Genomic DNA, 16,651 nt, shown 5'->3' on the forward strand with positions numbered 1-16,651 from the left:
CCTTTTTATGATGGTGCAAGCTTTTGTGGGGCGGGCTGTGGAGCTGCTCTGTGCATCCTGCTTGGCCCTTTCTTCCCTCAAGAGTCTTGGCTTTCCCCCTCTTTGATCAAGGGAGGCCAAGCAGAGCTTCTCCAGCTGTTGATGGACTTCAGCAGCGGCCAGGGATGGGAGTTGTAGTCCAACAGGTGGAGTGCCTCCGGTCGGCTCCCCCTGTCTTAGAAATGCAGCCATTCCAGACATTTCTTGTATAGGTATAAGAAAGGGGTGCTGGGGGGGCACACTCTGTGCACTTGTCCCCATAACCAAATTCTTTGTTTCCCTAAATATACTATATTTACCAGAATAGAAGACCACCCTGGATTTTAAGACGAGCCTCTTAAAAGCAGAGATAAAATACAAGGTAAACCCCTATTTACCCAAAAGGAAGAGGACTCTGAATTTAAGACAACCGGCCAATTTCTGAAACCCAAAGAACTCAGCAAGAACCTAGTCTTGGATTCAGCTAGATACAGTAAACCAAGCTCTAGCTTCTGCTGTCCACAAGAACTTGTATGGTGCATTTGTTAGTCTCTAGGGTGCCGCAGGACTTGCTGGCTTCTGCTGCCAGAGATTAAGACGGATTGTGGGGCTGGTTCATGACGACCGGGGCCTTCCTGCAGTCCTTCCTGATGGCAGGATCACAGCCTGGGCAAGAGTGTTCTCGGACCCTCTCTTGCATAGGTGCAGGAGAGTGTCCTCAAAGCCTACATTTGTATATGGGTTTCGTGTCCCTGGGGTGCTCAGGTACAGGAAAACCTGCTATCCTGGGCCCCACAGGCAGTGCAAGTGAGGCTGCAAACCTATGCATGCATAAATAAATAAGTTGGGAGTAATCCCATTGAAATTAATGGGATCTACTCTTTCCTAAACATGCACAGGATTGGGATGATTTTTGCATGATTTCTGTGTGTTTATGAGAGACTATAGGGTGAGGAGAAATAGCTGGGCAGCGGGCCTGGAAGAAATTTTCATTGTGAAATAAAAGCAAAGGACCCTGGCCAAGCAGCAACTCTTGCTAGTAAATTGTGGGGCGGGGCGGGGGGCAAGCCACATACAGTGTACTGGGCCCGGAAGATCCTGTTGGCACTCTTGGTTGGGAAGATTCTCGTGGTGGCCATTCATTGCTGTGAAGTGGCTTTGAGAGCCTCCAGTGTTAGAAGTTCCTTTTGCTATATGAGCATCCAACTGACATCTTGAGGCCTGCTTTGAACACACATCTGGGGACAGATAAAAGAGATGTGTGTGTCTTGTGCTGCAGCTACCTTCCAGCGGACTACCTTCCATCCACAACAGATTGTGAGGAGCTCCAAAAGGATCTCTCTAGACTGGGGGAGTGGGTGACAAAATGGCAAATGCGGTTCAATGTTGGCACATGTAAAGTGATGCATATTAGGGCAAAAAACCTCAACTTTGCATATACACTAATGGGGTCTGAGCTGTCAATGACTGACCAGGAGAGAGGTCTTGGGGTTGTGGTGGACATCTCATTGAAAGTGTCGGCTCAGTGCATGGCAGCTGTGAAAAAGGCCAATTCCATGCTAGGGATCATTAGGAAGGGGGCTGAAAATAAGACTGCTAATATTATCATGCCCTTATACAAAATGATGGTGTGGCCACACCTGGAGTACTGCATACAATTCTGGCCACCACATCTAAAAAAGGACATTGTAGAACTGGAAAAGGTGCAGAAGAGGGCAACCAAGATGATCAGGGGCCTAGAGCACCTTCCTTATGAGGCTAGGCTACAACACTTGGGGCTATTTAATTTATAAAACCGACGATTGCATGGAGACATGATAGAAATCATGCATGGTGTGGAGAAAGTGGATAGAGACATTTCCCTCTCTCCCCTACTCCTCCTCCTCCTCCTTCTCTCTCTCTCATATAACACAAGAATCAGGGGTCATCCCATGAACTTGATTGCCAGGAAATCTAGGACCAACAAATGGAAGTACTTTTTCACACAACGCATCATCAAATTGTGGAATTCTCTCTTCTCATTTTTTTTTGCTTTTAAAATTTTTTATTGCTTTTTGCAATGTCTTAACAATCCCGTTGCATCTAATTAAGTAAATATAGACTTCCCGCTCATCAATCTGCGCGATTCATTAACTATACAAGTCAACCACTGCTATAGTAATTCAAAACATATATCCTACACATTGCAAACTCGATTTTGCTCTACCCAACCTGCTATTATTACTAAATTTCCAACCCTGCTGAAAGGTCCATATTAGAAAAATAGTTCTTTAGGTATAGCAAGAATGGTTTCCAATCTTCTTTAAAAGATTCCAAGTTTTCATCCCTTAGCAGTACTGTACGTTTTGCCATCTCAGCATATTCCAAAATTTTTATCAACCAATCTCAAATTGTGGAATTCTCAGCCACGGGATGTGGTGACAGCCAACAACCTGGAAGGCTTTAGGAGGGGTTTGGATAACTTCATGGAGGAGAGGTCTATTGATGGCTACTATTCTGGCTACTAGTCGGAGGGTTATAGGCCACCTCCAGCCTTAGAGGCAGGATGCCTCTGAGTACCAGTTGCCGGGGAGTAACAGCAGGAGAGAGGGCAGGCCCTCTGCTCTTGCCTGTGGGCTTCTCAGAGGCATCTGGTGTGAAATGGGATGCTGGACTGGATGAACCTTGGGTCTGATCCAGCAGGGCTGTTCTTATGATTCCCATTCTGAAGCTCTTCAAACTTTCCTCTTCCATAAGCCAGGAGTTCCCAACCTGCAGCCACAATGGCCTTGGGCTGTTGTGCTGCTGCAGCAACATCTGGAGATCCAAGTTTGAGAAAACCTGCTATACAGCTATTAGTTGACTTGTATTTCCTGTTTTGAATCTGCTGTCTTGCTTTATTTCCATAATCCTATCCTAGGTTTTCTTTTGTGTGGGGGTGGGTGGGTGGGGGTGGTTTATCAGTTTCCCCTGGTTTAGAACACTTATTTTGTTAGCCGCCTTGTGATGACACTGGGCTGAAGTGTGAGTTTAAAATAATACTTGAAGTTGCAAATAGGGAAGCCATTCCCCTCTGTCTTCCAATGAATTCCTTTCTCTCCACACACCCGGACTGTCCATCACAATCGAGGGCCTTTCCGTTGTGTTCTCCCCCCTCCCTTCCCTTCCTGTGTGCTACTAACTTGTAGTGCGAATGCAGCAGGTGCTCTGAAGACTTCTGCATCAGACAGATAAATTTGGCAGGAAGCAGAGACTGGTGCACCTGGCTGTGCTGGAACAAATGGCCTGTTGGATTGCTTTTGGCTGCTGCCACAGCGCTTGTCAGTGTTGATTGCAATGCATTGCCCTGTGTGTATGCACTTCTCTATTATATGTGCATTCTGCTTATCTGGGCAGCTGAGAGTGACTTACATGGGTGGACAGGGGCAGGCAGCCTCCCAACCGGGCACAAACCAAACTGAGACTTGGCTGAACTCTGCCAGGACATCCTTGTGGGAGGAGAGCTGGTCATGCTTGTGGTTGCAAACGTGAATTGTCTCCTTGGCTAAGCCGTGTCTGCCCTGGTTTGCATTTGCATGGGAGACTACATGTGAGCTCTGTGAGATAATCCCTGAGGGGTTGGGGCCGATCTGGGAAGAGCATCTAGGTTCCTAGTTCCCTCCCTGGCAGCATCTCCAAGAAAGGGCTGAGAGAGACTCCTGCCTGCAAGCTTGGAGAAGCTGCTGCCAGTCTGTGCAGACAATACTGAGCTAGATGGACCAAGGGTCAGACTCGGTAGAAGGCAGCTCCCTGTGTTCCTAAGGCTGGATCCCTGTTCCAATAGCTGCAGGGTCTGTCTTTTGCTGGCATGTGTGCTGTGCCTGGTATTGGACCCCTCTAGTCAATTTCTTCGTTCAGTGCAGCAAGACGGTCTGAAAGCCTGTCTTTTTTCGGGGTGCGGGGGGAGAGATTCAGTGTCAAGAACAGGACACAAATGTCCAGCACTGAAATGGCAAAAAGTGCACGTTCTTGACTTTTACAGAAATGCACGTATGGAAAGGAACAATTGTGTCCCACTCCAGGAACTCTTGGTTGGTGAACCAATGGCACTGCTGTTGTGGAACCTTTTCCCAGATGAGGGAGACATGATGTGTATTTGGTATTACCAAAGGGAATATGTTTAGGAAACGTGTCAGGATTGTGAATAAACAATCCATTAATCTCTCCCAGCACCTCTTGGATTTCCCTCCCCCTTTTTCCTTTTACTTGTGTCATTCCCCCTCCCCTGTTTTGTGTCTCTCAACTTAGACTCCCCAGTTGCTGCTGGGGTTGATGGGAGTTGTAGTCAAAGAGCAGCTGGAGATCTTCCGGTTGGGCACCCTGCCTCTGTCTTGGAGGGAATTCCCTCTCCAACAGTTGAGAGGTGGGGGATGCCTGTTTAGTTGAGGCACCTCCTTAGTCAATCAAAAAGCAGGGGGTGGGGGTTTGAAAATATTTTGTTCTGATTAGTGGGTAGAATCACTGCGACCCCAGTGCAAAGCAATGCCCTGTGGCAGAAGTCAGAGTGAACTTGCACATTTCTGTGGATTGTTGTGCTCTCAGCTCTAGTGTGACTTGAAGTCTCTCATTGGGTGAACATTGACTTGCTTCCTGTTGGGGTGTATTGTGCTCAGTAACCCCCGTGTTTGACACATGGAGCTGCCTTGTACAGAGTCAGATCAGCGTTGTCTGTGCTGACGGGAACCGGTTCTTCGGGGTCTCAGGCAAAGGTCTTTCTCAGTCCTGCTTCTTGATATCCTTGTTACTCTTAAGTGGTGCGATCTGAACCCGGGACCTTTCTGGACTTTCAGAAAAGTCTTTCAACAAAGTTCCTCATCAAAGACTCCTGAGAGCACTTTGCAATCATGGGATAAGGGGATAAGTACATGTGTGGGTTGCTAACTGGCTGAAGGACAGGAAACAGAGGGTAGGGATAAATGGAGAGTTTTCACAATGGAGGGAAGTAAGAAGTGGGGTCCCCCAGGGATCTGAACTGGGACCGGTGCTTTCTAATTTAATCATTAATGATCTAGAAGCAGTGGGAAGCAGCACGGTGGCCAGATTTGCAGATGATACCAAACTCTTTCGGGTAGTGAAATCCAAAACGGATTGTGAGGAGCTCCAAAAGGATCTCTCCAAACTGGGGGAGTGGGTGACAAAGTAGCAAATGCTGTTGGCAAGTGTCAAGTGATGCACATTGGGATGGAAAACCCCAACTTCAAGTATATGCTGATGGGATCCGAGCTGTCGGTGACTGACCAGGAGAGGGATCTTGGGGTCGTGGTGGACAGCTCGTTGAAAGTGTCAACTCAATGTGCGGCAGCTGTGAAAAAGGCCAATCCCATGCTAGGGATCATTAGAAAGGGGATTGAAAATAAAACTGCCAATATTCTAATGCCCTTATACAAAACTATGGTGCGACCACACTTGGAGTACCGCGTACAATTCTGGTTACCACATCTTAAAAAGAACATTGTTGAACTGGAGAAGGTACAGAAGAGGGCAACCAAGATGATCAGGGGCCTAGAGCCCCTTTCTTATGAGGCAAGGCTACAACACCTGGGGCTTTTTAGTTTAGAAAAAAGATGACTGTGGGGAGATATGATAGAGGTCTGTAAAATCATGCATGGTGTGGAGAAAGTGGATAGAGAGGAATTCTTCTCCCTCTCCCATAACACTTGAACCAGGGGTCATCCCATGAAATTGATTGCCAGGAAATTTAGGACCAACAAATGGAAGTATATTTTCACACAACGCATAATCAGCATGTGGAATTCTCTGCCACAAGATGTGGTGACAGCCAACAACATGGATGGCTTCAAGAGGGGTTTGGATCACTTCATGGAGGAGAAGTCTGTCAATGGCTACTCATCGGAGGGCTATAGGCCACCTCCAGCCTCAAAGGCAGGATGCCTCTGAGTACCAGTTGCGGAGGAGTAACAGCAGGAGAGAGGGCATGCCCTCACCTCTTGCCTGTGGGCTCCCCAGAGGGATCTGGTGGGCCACTGTGTGAAACAGGATGCTGGTGTAGATGGGCCTCTTTGGGCCTGATCCTGCAGGGCTGTTCTTTTGTTGACCACCTGCTTGCAAAGCTGGTGGGCTGTCACTGAGCTACAGCAAAGTCTGTGCCCATGTGGATTCTGAGCAGTGCTGCCAGGACTTGGAGCTACCTTTTCCCCCTCGCTGCTTGCTTGTGTCTAGTCCAGAGGTATGAAAAGGAAGGGTCTCATTCACTGGTTTTGCACGGAGTGCTCAAAATGCCTCGGGTGCTCCCCCTCCTCTTCTGGGGCGCTCGGAGCAGGTGGCGACGTGACAGTGTCAAAACAGGTCCCTTGCTCCTTGCCTCTTGCCTGGCTTTTGCCAAGCTGCTGCTAGGTGCAGGCAAGCTGTGACCTGGCTGGCCCCTCCTTCCCCAGAGAGCAAACTTCTTAATCACCACTTGCCCAATCTGGGGGTGGGGAGTGAGGGGAAGGAGCGAAGGGCTTGGAGAGGGGTTGCGAAATGCCTACTACAGACGTTCTGCACTGTCTCCTCCGTGGCCTCCTTGACTGTGTGTCTCTGCTTCCTTATCTGTCTGTGTCTGTCCCCATCACATTTCCTCCTCCCCAAATCCCAGCAACCCAGGTAATTCTGCAACGTGTGCCAAGAACCCTTCCCCAAAAGGACTCGGCACCTAAACACTGGTTGTGGGGGAAAATGGGTAGACAGGTTTTGTGGAAGATAGCTCGCTCACCAGCTCTTAGCCATGATAATTACATGGAACCTCCATGTCCTGGGGCAGTATACCAGTAGCTGAGAGGCAAGCCGTGTGGAAGGACTGTTTTGAGCTTCCTGGAAGGCATCTGCCCAGAGAAGAAGCAGGATGCTGAACTCGACAGTCCTTGAGTCTGATCGAGCAAGGCAGTGCTGATAACGCTGCCTGGAAGCCACACCCTTAACCTAAAATTGGAGCAGTGTTTACATGTGTGCTTAAAGGGGAAAAACAGCCAGATTATGTGCCAAGGCAGCACAAAGCTTGAGCCAAACTATGTGAATGGTACAGATTTGGCCAGTTAAACATTTTTGGCACATTTAATACTATCGTAGGGTTGAAGGCCTCTTGGAGGCCATCTGTCCAGTCTCCTATTCATTCATGAAATCCAGGCAGAACTAGAACATCCCCTAACAGACAGCTGTCTAGCCTCTGCTTGGAGGACTCCAGTGAGAGTGAACTGCTCCCCCACCGCCTGCCCCACTCTTCTCTTTTTGGACTAAAGGTACCCAGTTCCTTCAACCTTTCTTGATTGGGCCTGACCATCTTGAATGGGCCTGACCATCTTTGCTGCCCTCCTCTGAACCCGTTCCAATTTGTCTGTGTCCTCGTCAAAAGTACAGTGCCCAGAACTGGACATGGTATTCCCAGATTAAGTCTGCCTAGTGCGGAATTAAGTGGAACATTTTCTTCTCATGGCTTGGAAACTCTGGCTCTATTAATGCAGCCCAAAATTGCATTAAGCCTCTTTGCGGCTGCATCTCACGGCTGACTCGCATTTGGCTTGTGATTGACTGCAATCCTGAGATCCCTTTCATGTGCGCTGTGGCCAAGCTCGCCCTATACCCATCACCTGTGCATTTGATATTGTTCACCCAAGTGCAGAACCTTGCATTTCTCTCGCTCTTTCTTTAATTTCACGTTGCATCAGCCCAGTTTTCCATTCTGTCATGGTCATTTGTATTTTATTTCTGACTTCTGAGATGTTAGGTATTCCACCCCATGTTTTCTTTCTCCTGCAGGTTTGATGAGGATTCCCTCCATCACCTTAGGAGTGTCAGGCTGCAGCCCTCCACCTGTTGTTGGCCTATAACCCCCATAATCCCTGGCTACTGGCTGCTGTGACTGGGGATGATGGGAGTTGTAGGCCAGCATCGGATGGAGGGCTGCAGTGTGACACCCCTGATCTAAGTCATTGATGTAAGCATTGAGTCCTACCAGGTTCAGGGCAGAGCCCTGAAGCGTACCACTTGTAACCACCCTCCAGTCTGAATAGGAGTCATTGATGAACACTCTCTGAGTATGGTTTCCCAACCATTTACTCGACCAGACAGAATTATCACTGATGATCTCATCTGGCCATCTGACCACTTTGCAAACCAAAGTATCATGGGGAGCTTTGTGGCATGCTTTGTGAAAGCAAGATAAATTATGTCTGCAGCATTCCCCCAGTCCACTAAGCTGCAACCTGTTGAAAAAAGAAAGATGGGGCTTGACTACTCCCATTGTGCCTGGAAACTTAAGTGTGGCTCCTGAGCCAGGCTATAAAAGGACGTGACCAGGAGGAGGGGTAAGCTAAGTGAGCAAGGTGGAGAATCTGCACCCCCGCGAGGTGGGGAGTGTTGCTGGGGGCGGGCAATGAGTCTGCCACTGCCTCATGGCAATTGCTGATGGCAAATGGTGGGTTCCTCTGCCCCTTGGAGCAGAGAGCAGTCTGGTTCCTAGAGCCAAAGAAAACTTGCCAAGGCCTGAAAGAAGATCCGTCTGGCAGTATCTATTTTCCATCAGTCCATGCTGGCTTCTATGGATCTCTGCATTCTTATCAAGAGTGTACAGACTGATTGACTGATCATATGTTCCAGTCTCTCCGTGGGCATATTGGTCAGACTGACCAGTCTGCAGCTTCCTGTCTTCTCCTTTTTGCCCTTCTTGGACGCTGGGACAATACTAGCCTGTCTCCAGTCCTGTGGCACCTCGTCCCTTCTCTAGGATTTCTTGGCTACAATTGAGATTTTGAGACTACATCAGTGAGTTGTTTGTATTCGTTGGTCCAAGTATTTGTTTGTATTGCACTATTATTTATTTATTTATTTAATTTATTTTATATTTTTGGCTTTTTGCATGGGAAACAGCTTGAATCTATGGCGCTTCCTGCAGACACCCCCTCTGCGTGCAGGAAGCCTGCTTTGAGGGTTCCTTGTAATTCTGAGATGTTGTTGGCTCAACAAGGTCAGGTGGTCAAAAGTGGTCAGGTTTTGGGGGTGGGGTGGGGTTGGGGTGTGCCTGTGCTGGGGAAGCCCGTCCACTAGGCAGACGTAAACAGTCGCCCAGGGCCTAGATGCTTGTGGGCGTTTCATGCCTCCCTCTCCAAGGAACCATGGACATGTCTGACTTGCTGAGAGTGCCGATTCTCATTCCTCTCTGGAGGGGGAGTTCCGGGGGCAGAGAGAGACAGCGAGCCAAGCCAACCTTGCCTTGTGTTGTGGTGCCTCTCTCCCATCCTGGTGAATGAGCAACCTGCGTCACTCAAGTTAAAGCTGGGGCTCTGCATTTCTAGGCTGGGGAGCCACCAAAGTCCAATTTCACCAAGATGTCAAAAACCCTAGGGTTGGCTTTGGGTCTGCAGAGAGACTGGTTGTCCGAGGGCCCAGAAGCAAGGAGTGTGGGCTAGGCAGAAGTCAAGGGCCAGAAGTTGGTGAAGTCGTCCAGTGTCGGAAGGCAGATGGAGCGAAGTGAAAGGAAGCAAGGCTTCTGGACTCTGGAGTGTGTCGACTTCAGCAAATGGATGGCACAGCCTTCAGTCTTTCTCTCTCTGTCTTGTTCTCACCCTTTTGTTCTGCCAATCTGAGCAACCAAAAATGCGTTCTTGTCCCTGTTGCGGGTGCATGCTCACATCTGAACGGGAACTATGGTGCAGCCACACCTGGAATACTACATTCAGTTCTGGTCACTACATCTAAAAAAGGACATTATAGTACTGGATGGTGCAGTACTATAAAGGTGCAGACGAGGGCAACCAAGATGATCAGGGGCCTAGAGGCAAGGCTGTAACACCTGGGGGGTTTACTTTAGAAAAAAGACAACTGTGTGGAGACATGATAGAGGTCTATAAAATTATGCATGGTGTGAAGAAAGTGGATAGAGAGGAATTCTTCTCCCTCTCCCATAACACTTGAACAGGGGTCATCCCATGAAATTGATTGCCTGGAGATTTAGGACCAGCAACAGAAGTACTTTTTCACACAAAGCATAATCCACTTGTGGAATTCTCTGCCACAAGATGTGGTGACAGCCAACAACCTGGATGGCTTTAAGAAGGGTTTTAGATAGCTTCATGGGGGAGAGGTCTATCAATGGCTACTAGTTGGAGGGCTATAGGTCACCTCCAGCCTCAAAGTCAGGATGCCTCTGTGTCCCAGTTGCAGGGGAGTAAAAGCAGAAGAGAGGGCATGCCCATACCTCTTGCCTGTGGGCTCCCCAAGGGCATCTGGTGGGCCACTGTGTGAAACAGGATGTTGGACTAGATGGGCTTTGGGCCTGATCCAGCAGGGCTGTTCTTATGGCTTATGAATAGAACCATGCACTGATTCCCGATGAATCCAGAAGAGTGCCATCTGGATAGAGGGAATGTTGTCCATCAGATGAATTGCTTTGAGAGGTGTGTTCCCTGCTTGGCTCCCAGGGGCTGTGAGTGGGGGCTGCCTGCCGGCCAGGAAGGCCATCACAGACACCCGCGTCTCGTTGAGACAGTCTGTTCTTGTGGTAGCTCTCTTGCAGCAGCGAAAGGAAGTGTTGTCGGTTTTAGTGACTTGGCATTTCCTGACTCCTCTTTGCAAAAGACGCATTGCTCTTCGAGGCTCACACTCTGCCTTCAGCTGGTTTCTCTGGGTTCTCGCAACCACCCCCCACCTCCGCCCACCCCCATGTAGTTGGTTTGGGCTGCTTGTTGTGGTTGCTCCTCCAAGTAGGCGCCATCCTGGCCGTGTTGCCTGCATGGGTCGTCTGTATCTAGGGTGCTCCTAGCCCCCTCCACCGGTTGGCGATGGAGCTTCTGGATGGTCCACTGGAGATCCACCTCCTGCCCCGCCAGGTAAAAGTCTGCAACTTCTGAACGGGTGGCTGCTGCCTGATACGTCTTTGTCTGGGCGATGCTGAGGTGTGTAGCTGTGCAGGCTTGATGGAGTGGCGCTATGCAAGAGAGGCTGCAGATGTAAGGTGATAAACACGCTAAGGAAATGAAAAGCCCCAATATGTCGTAGGCGTCGCTTGTAGTGAAATACTGATCATGTTTGGCTTGCATTTCGGAGTTGTGGGATGGAAGTGCAGGCTTGTCACAAATGGTGCCTTCAGGGGCAGTCAGTGCCTGGATGGTTTAGCTTTATTTGCTCATGAATGGGGAAAGAGACCATGTTTGGCTATCAGACTGTGGAGGTGGAGGTTCTCCATGGAGAGAACCCAGTCTTCTAGCTTCATTGCATCCCTGAATGGGTTGGCCTCTAAACTGGAGATCTTCTCGGATGGGAGGCACTCTGAAGACATTCAGAGATGTGCGTCCAAAATTCATGTGTTCTATGGTTTAATTTCCTTTTGTGATGTCCCACATCCATTTCTTTAGAGTAGCTATTCACCACCTTGGTTCTCAAGGTGGTGTTCGACTATAGCTCCCATCATCTGCTGCCACAACGTCCTTTGGTCTCACTGCAGCAGGGGAGTGATGGGAATTGTGGTTGACCAACATCTGGAGACCGAAGCCCTGCTCTAGAATGACCTTTAGATACAATGCATAAGAAGAAATGTCATGGGTTGACAAGGGAGCTTTTTTCTTCTGGCATTCCTAGATGTAAGAAGCTGATTCTGTGCTGAGTCGGACCATTGGTTCATCGAGCGTCATACATCTGCATCCGCAAGCAGCCGCTCTCCAGAGACCTTCTGTATGCAAAGTGTGCAATCTACCATTGAGTTGCATCTTGTTTGTGTTGTGACTTCCCAGGTGATGGGAAGTGTCCATGTTTATGCAAGGGAAGTGAAGATTGTTGGTTTGGCTGGAACTGGAACCACTCACAATGCAGACTGAGGACTGGAAGGAAGGGATGTGCACGGAACCAGCGACTGCTGGTCCGAAGGTGTGGGGAGGATAACTTTAAGGAATGGGGAGGGTGCTCTTCCCCACCCAACACACATTACCCCTGCCGGCACTATTCTCCGAAATGGTCCCCCCGAGGGGGTGGCATACCTCCTTGTCGCCCCAGTATATCGTGGACTGGAAATGGCTGCTGTGATGGGGGTAAGAGCACCCTCCCCAGTCCTTAAAGTTATCCCTCCCACCTTCAAACCGGATGAATTGCCGGTCTTTCGAACCAGCTCAGAGGCCCATAGAGGGGCTGATTCTGTGCACATCCCTACTGGAGGGGCAGGAAAGCTAAGGGCAAGGGAGGATTAATGAAGTGGGTTTTTTGTTTTTTTAAAGTGGAACATGAGGAAATGGTTGGTGAATGACATTTGAAAAGCGTAGTGGTGGGAAGGAATTGAGACAGAATGCAGCTCATGGGACTCTGCAGGAGCATGTAATAGAGATGTGAGCTGAGGAGTGGGTGTGTGCTCTGGCGGGAGGGAGGGAGGGAGGGAGGGAACTGTGCTCGTGAGGCTGGCCGAGACACCAAAGGAAACCATCTTTAGTGCAGATATAGCAGTGAAGAGAGGAGGAACCACAGAGAAATTAGGTCTGTGGCTAGATGGGAAGGGTTGTGCATCATTGACAGGAAACACACAAGCAAGGGACGTTGTGAGGGCTGTGGATTGTGAGTCAGGGGGCAAAGTGACAATGGGTGGCTAAGCTTGAGGTCGAAGACCCAGATGGGCAATGCTGCCAGCTCATACTTTGGCTTCTGGCAGTTTAGGATTGTAAAGGGCCTGCTGGATCAGACCAAAGGTCTGTCAAGTCACACATTTGACACAGTGGTCCCCAGGCAGAGTATGAAGGGAATAGCCTCCCTGTTGTTCCCCGCCCCAAGCAACTGAGATTCAGTGGTAGGCTGTTGCTGAACATGGAGGTTCTGTAAAGTTACCACCACTAGTGTATGTAGTTAGTCCTCCTTTACTCTCCCTATATTTTATCTAACCCCCTTTTGAAGCCAGTGAGCAAGGGAATGTTTTGGCTGTTTGGCTAGAGAGAGAGCCAGAGCCAGTGTGGTGTAGTGGTTAGAGTGTTGGAGTAGGACTGTGGAGGGCGGGTGCAACTCCCCATGCAGTCATGAACCTTAGACTGACCGTGCGCTCTCAGCCTAAAACCTACCTCACAGGGTGGTTGTGGAGTAAAATTAGAGGGCAAGAGCAGCAATGTCCATTGCCCTGAGCAGCTCAAAGGAAGGGCAGGACAGAAATCTAGTAGGGTATGTTTGTGTGGTACTGCAACCCGTCATGAATTTCGGGGGCGCTGTGGAACATGCCATCTGGACATGGCCTCTGTGGGGCTGATGGGAGTTGCTCTTTTCATCTTCCATCTCCAGGGGTCACTATTGAGCAGGCCTTGGAGACAGATGTTGCCCTTCCCTTCCAGATAGCCTCCTCTCGGAGTCCTGTGCTGCAGCAGGATGCTACTGTTTCCTCCTGGGTAGGAGGCAAATCTTTGTTTTGGCCGCTAGTGTCAGCCCTAGCCGCTTTCAGCCATAGTGGCCAGGGCTCATGGAAGCTGTAGTCCATCTTCATCTGGGGGCCCAAGCTTGGGAACCCCTGTTTGCAAGGATATTGATTCCTAGCCCTCTGATTACACAGGCAGTTACTTGGAAGTATCAATCAATCAATCAATTTATTATTACAGCCATAGGCCATACAGAGAACATACAAAGATTAAAACAAGATTAAAAGCAAAATATAGTAATATATAGTAATACAATTCATAATTTTACTTGGAAGTAGGCTTTCCCCATTGATTTGGGTATGACTGAGTGGTTTGAGTGGTTTCCTCATTGCTTGCCCTCCTTATGCACCCGATCAACTCCTAGCCCTCAAATGATAGGTATCAATGTTCCCTCTAAGCTGGTCCTGTGGTAGCAAGCATGAATTGTCCTCTTTGCTAAGCAGGGTCCACCCTGGTTTGCATTTGAATGGGAAACTACATGTGTGAGCACGGTAAGATATTCCCCTTAGGGAATGAGGCCGCTCTGGGAAGGGCAGCTTCCTATGTTCCTGGAGGTTCCCAGATGTTAACTACAACTCTCCGCATCCGCAGCTGCGATGGCCTTTGGCCGGGGATTACGAGAGTCATATTGAACATCATCATCTAGGAATTCCTGTTACAAGGAACACTGGTACCCTTGCCTTTTTTCTAGCAAGAAAGCATTTCTTTGTTCTGTGGGCATCTTCTTGATCTGCACAGCCTCGTGCACAGTGGTCTAACTCTGCCTTTTCTACACTGCCTGTCAGGCGCTCTCCAGAGTTTTAGAGTTGGGAAATGTTCATTCCTCTGGAAATGCCAAGAATTGAACCAGTGACCTTCTGCATGGGAAACAGATGCTCTGCTCTGCACAGAGCTGTTGCCTCTTCCCAAAGTTTCAGTGCGTTTAAGACTTAAATGTTTAGATCCTACAAATCCTATGAAGCTGATTGGTAGCAAGCATGAATTGTCCCCTTAGCTAAGCAGGGTCTACCCTGGTTTTATTTGAATGGGAGACTACACTCAATGGGGATTTTATTTGTTTGTTTATTTAACCTATTTCTATACTGCCTGAAACTTGCAATTAAACATGTGAGCAGTGTAGGATATTCCCCTAGGTCCGCTCTGGGAAGAGCACCTGCGTGCTTGCATGCAGAAGGTTCCAAGTTCCCTCCCTGGCAGCACCCCCAAGATAGGGCTGAGAGAGACTCCTGCCTGCAACCTGGGAGAAGCCGCTGCCAGTCTGTGCAGACAATATTGAGCTAGATGGACCAATGGTCTGACTCAGTCTATGGCAGCTTCCTAGGTTCCTGTGATTTAGACTCGGTCAGATCTGGGGTCCCTTTAGCTCAGTGACTGGCAGGAGCTCTGCAGGGTTTCAGGCCCACCCGGAGATCCTGTTGGGGATTCAGCTGGGTCCTTCAGCATGCAGAGCATATGTTCTTCCATGGTTCTTCTCCAGTCTGACAACTGGGATGTTTGAGGGACTGGATTTGGCCAGGGAGCCCTAGCAGCTGACTCTCTAGCACTCAGCCCCTTGCTAAGCATCCTGGCTCTTGGAGGGGCTAGAGTTCTTTCCAGAGCTGAGGTGGCCCTTCCTCAAGGAGAGAGCCACTCAGGAGCTACCTGGAGATGCCAGCCATGCTCTCGGACCTGAATGCACACAGATCGTAGGTGGCCGTCTTGGTCCATGGGAGTGGAGGGGTGGGGAGGCCATCCAGATGGTATTCTGCTCCTTGCTAACCTGCTCACTGAGCAAAGAGGCAGCTTTTAAAAGTGGTGATTCTCTTCATTGATCAGGGGGAGAGCAACTGGCCCTATCCGTCCCCAGCACAGCATCCCTCGAGTGGCTGTTGCTGGTGTGTGTCTTAGGTTTCTTTTTAAAATTCTAATCCCTTTGGGGACAGGGAGCCTATCTGTCTGTCTGTCTATCTACATCTATGTAGACTGCTTTGGAAACTTTTTGTTGAAAAGCTGTATATATAATTATTTATTATTATTATTTATTCGATTTCTATACCACCCTTCCAAAAATGGTTCAGGGTGGTTTACACAGAGAAATAATAAACAAATAAGATGGATCCCTGTCCTCAAAGGGCTCACAATCTAAAAATAAACATAAAATAGACACTAGCAACAGTCACTGGAGGTTCTGTGCTAGGGGTGGATAGGGTCAGTTACTCTCCCCCTGCTAAATAAAGAGAATCACCGCATTAAAAGGTGCCTCTTTGCCCAGTTAGTAGGGGTATATAAATATTGGTCGTATCCATACTTGGCTTCTGCATTTCTCTCTCTCCCTTGACCTTGACTCTCACAAATACCAAGACACTTTCAGTGCAAACCAACCCAGTGCAAAGCCAATGGCTGGTCTTATGCTGGGCTCACACTCCCAGAGTTTTCTCTGAGCAGTGGGTGGGTATTTTTTGAGGGGAGGGAAGCTGGAAGGAGCAGGCAGTGGTCTCTTGACATAGTTTCTCTCCTTATCTCTTGTTTGAGTTTGAGCTGTAAATAGAGAAGGGGCAGGCTGGCGTACTGTGTCCCCATCTCCTTGTGTTTGCCAACAAAGATAAGCATCAACTCTTGTTTTCAGAGAACTGTGGGCCTGGAAACAAACCTGAAGGTCACCTACTCCGACTCGGCAGAAAATGAAGGGCAGCTTCCCATGTTCAAGTTGCCGTGAGAAAACATCCATGTTGCACAAATCTCTGGGAGTGGCTCATGTTTCCCAGATACGTGCATCGCCTGGGTGTATAAGGAGCCATGTGCATGTGCTCTGGATTCTTGCTAGGTGTCGGATGGACCTACAGTTTGGTGGGAGAACACGTGTCTTATGTGCAGAAGATTGTGGGTTCAGTTCCCAGCATCTTTCCGTTACAGGGTTCTTGGTCAGCAAGTGACAGGAAAAGATCTTCTCTGGCTGGGACCTGAGGGAGTAGCTCAGGGGTTCCACGCCTTGGGTCCCCAGGTGTTGGACTACAACTCCCATCACCCCCAGCCACAATGGCTGCAGGGGATGGGGGGAGTTGTAGTCCAGCACATCTGGGAACCCCTGGAGTAGCTCACAGCCCGACTGGACAGTGTAGGCGGGCCAGTGGTTTGGCTGAGAAGGCAGCTTCATCTGCAAGAGGGAGCCACAGGCTCTGTTCACACATTTCTACTTAATAGCATCTCCAGTAATAGCTCTGGAAAGAGACCTGTCTGGGTCCTTGGAGAGCCAGTGGAAGATATTGGCC

General features: G+C 49.1%; 1 protein-coding gene across 5 annotated transcripts in view; it reads left to right on the plus strand.

Annotated features, from left to right (window-relative positions):
- The window catches only part of NBEAL2 (neurobeachin like 2), a 168,751-nt gene that overhangs the window by 50,620 nt on the left and 101,480 nt on the right, over positions 1-16,651 (plus strand). The window contains exon 1 of one of the 5 annotated variants that reach the window (XM_053260939.1): positions 12,571-13,376. The exons of 3 other annotated variants lie outside the window; for them this stretch is intronic. In XM_053260939.1, coding sequence (XP_053116914.1) covers positions 13,209-13,376 — 168 coding nt within the window. In that variant the 5' untranslated portion in view covers positions 12,571-13,208. Of the gene's footprint in view, positions 1-12,570; positions 13,377-16,651 lie in introns of those variants that run through there. One more of the 5 variants, XM_053260940.1, reaches the window with a different exon arrangement.

This window comes from Hemicordylus capensis, chromosome 6 (assembly GCF_027244095.1).
Source record: "Hemicordylus capensis ecotype Gifberg chromosome 6, rHemCap1.1.pri, whole genome shotgun sequence".
NCBI lineage: Eukaryota > Metazoa > Chordata > Lepidosauria > Squamata > Cordylidae > Hemicordylus > Hemicordylus capensis.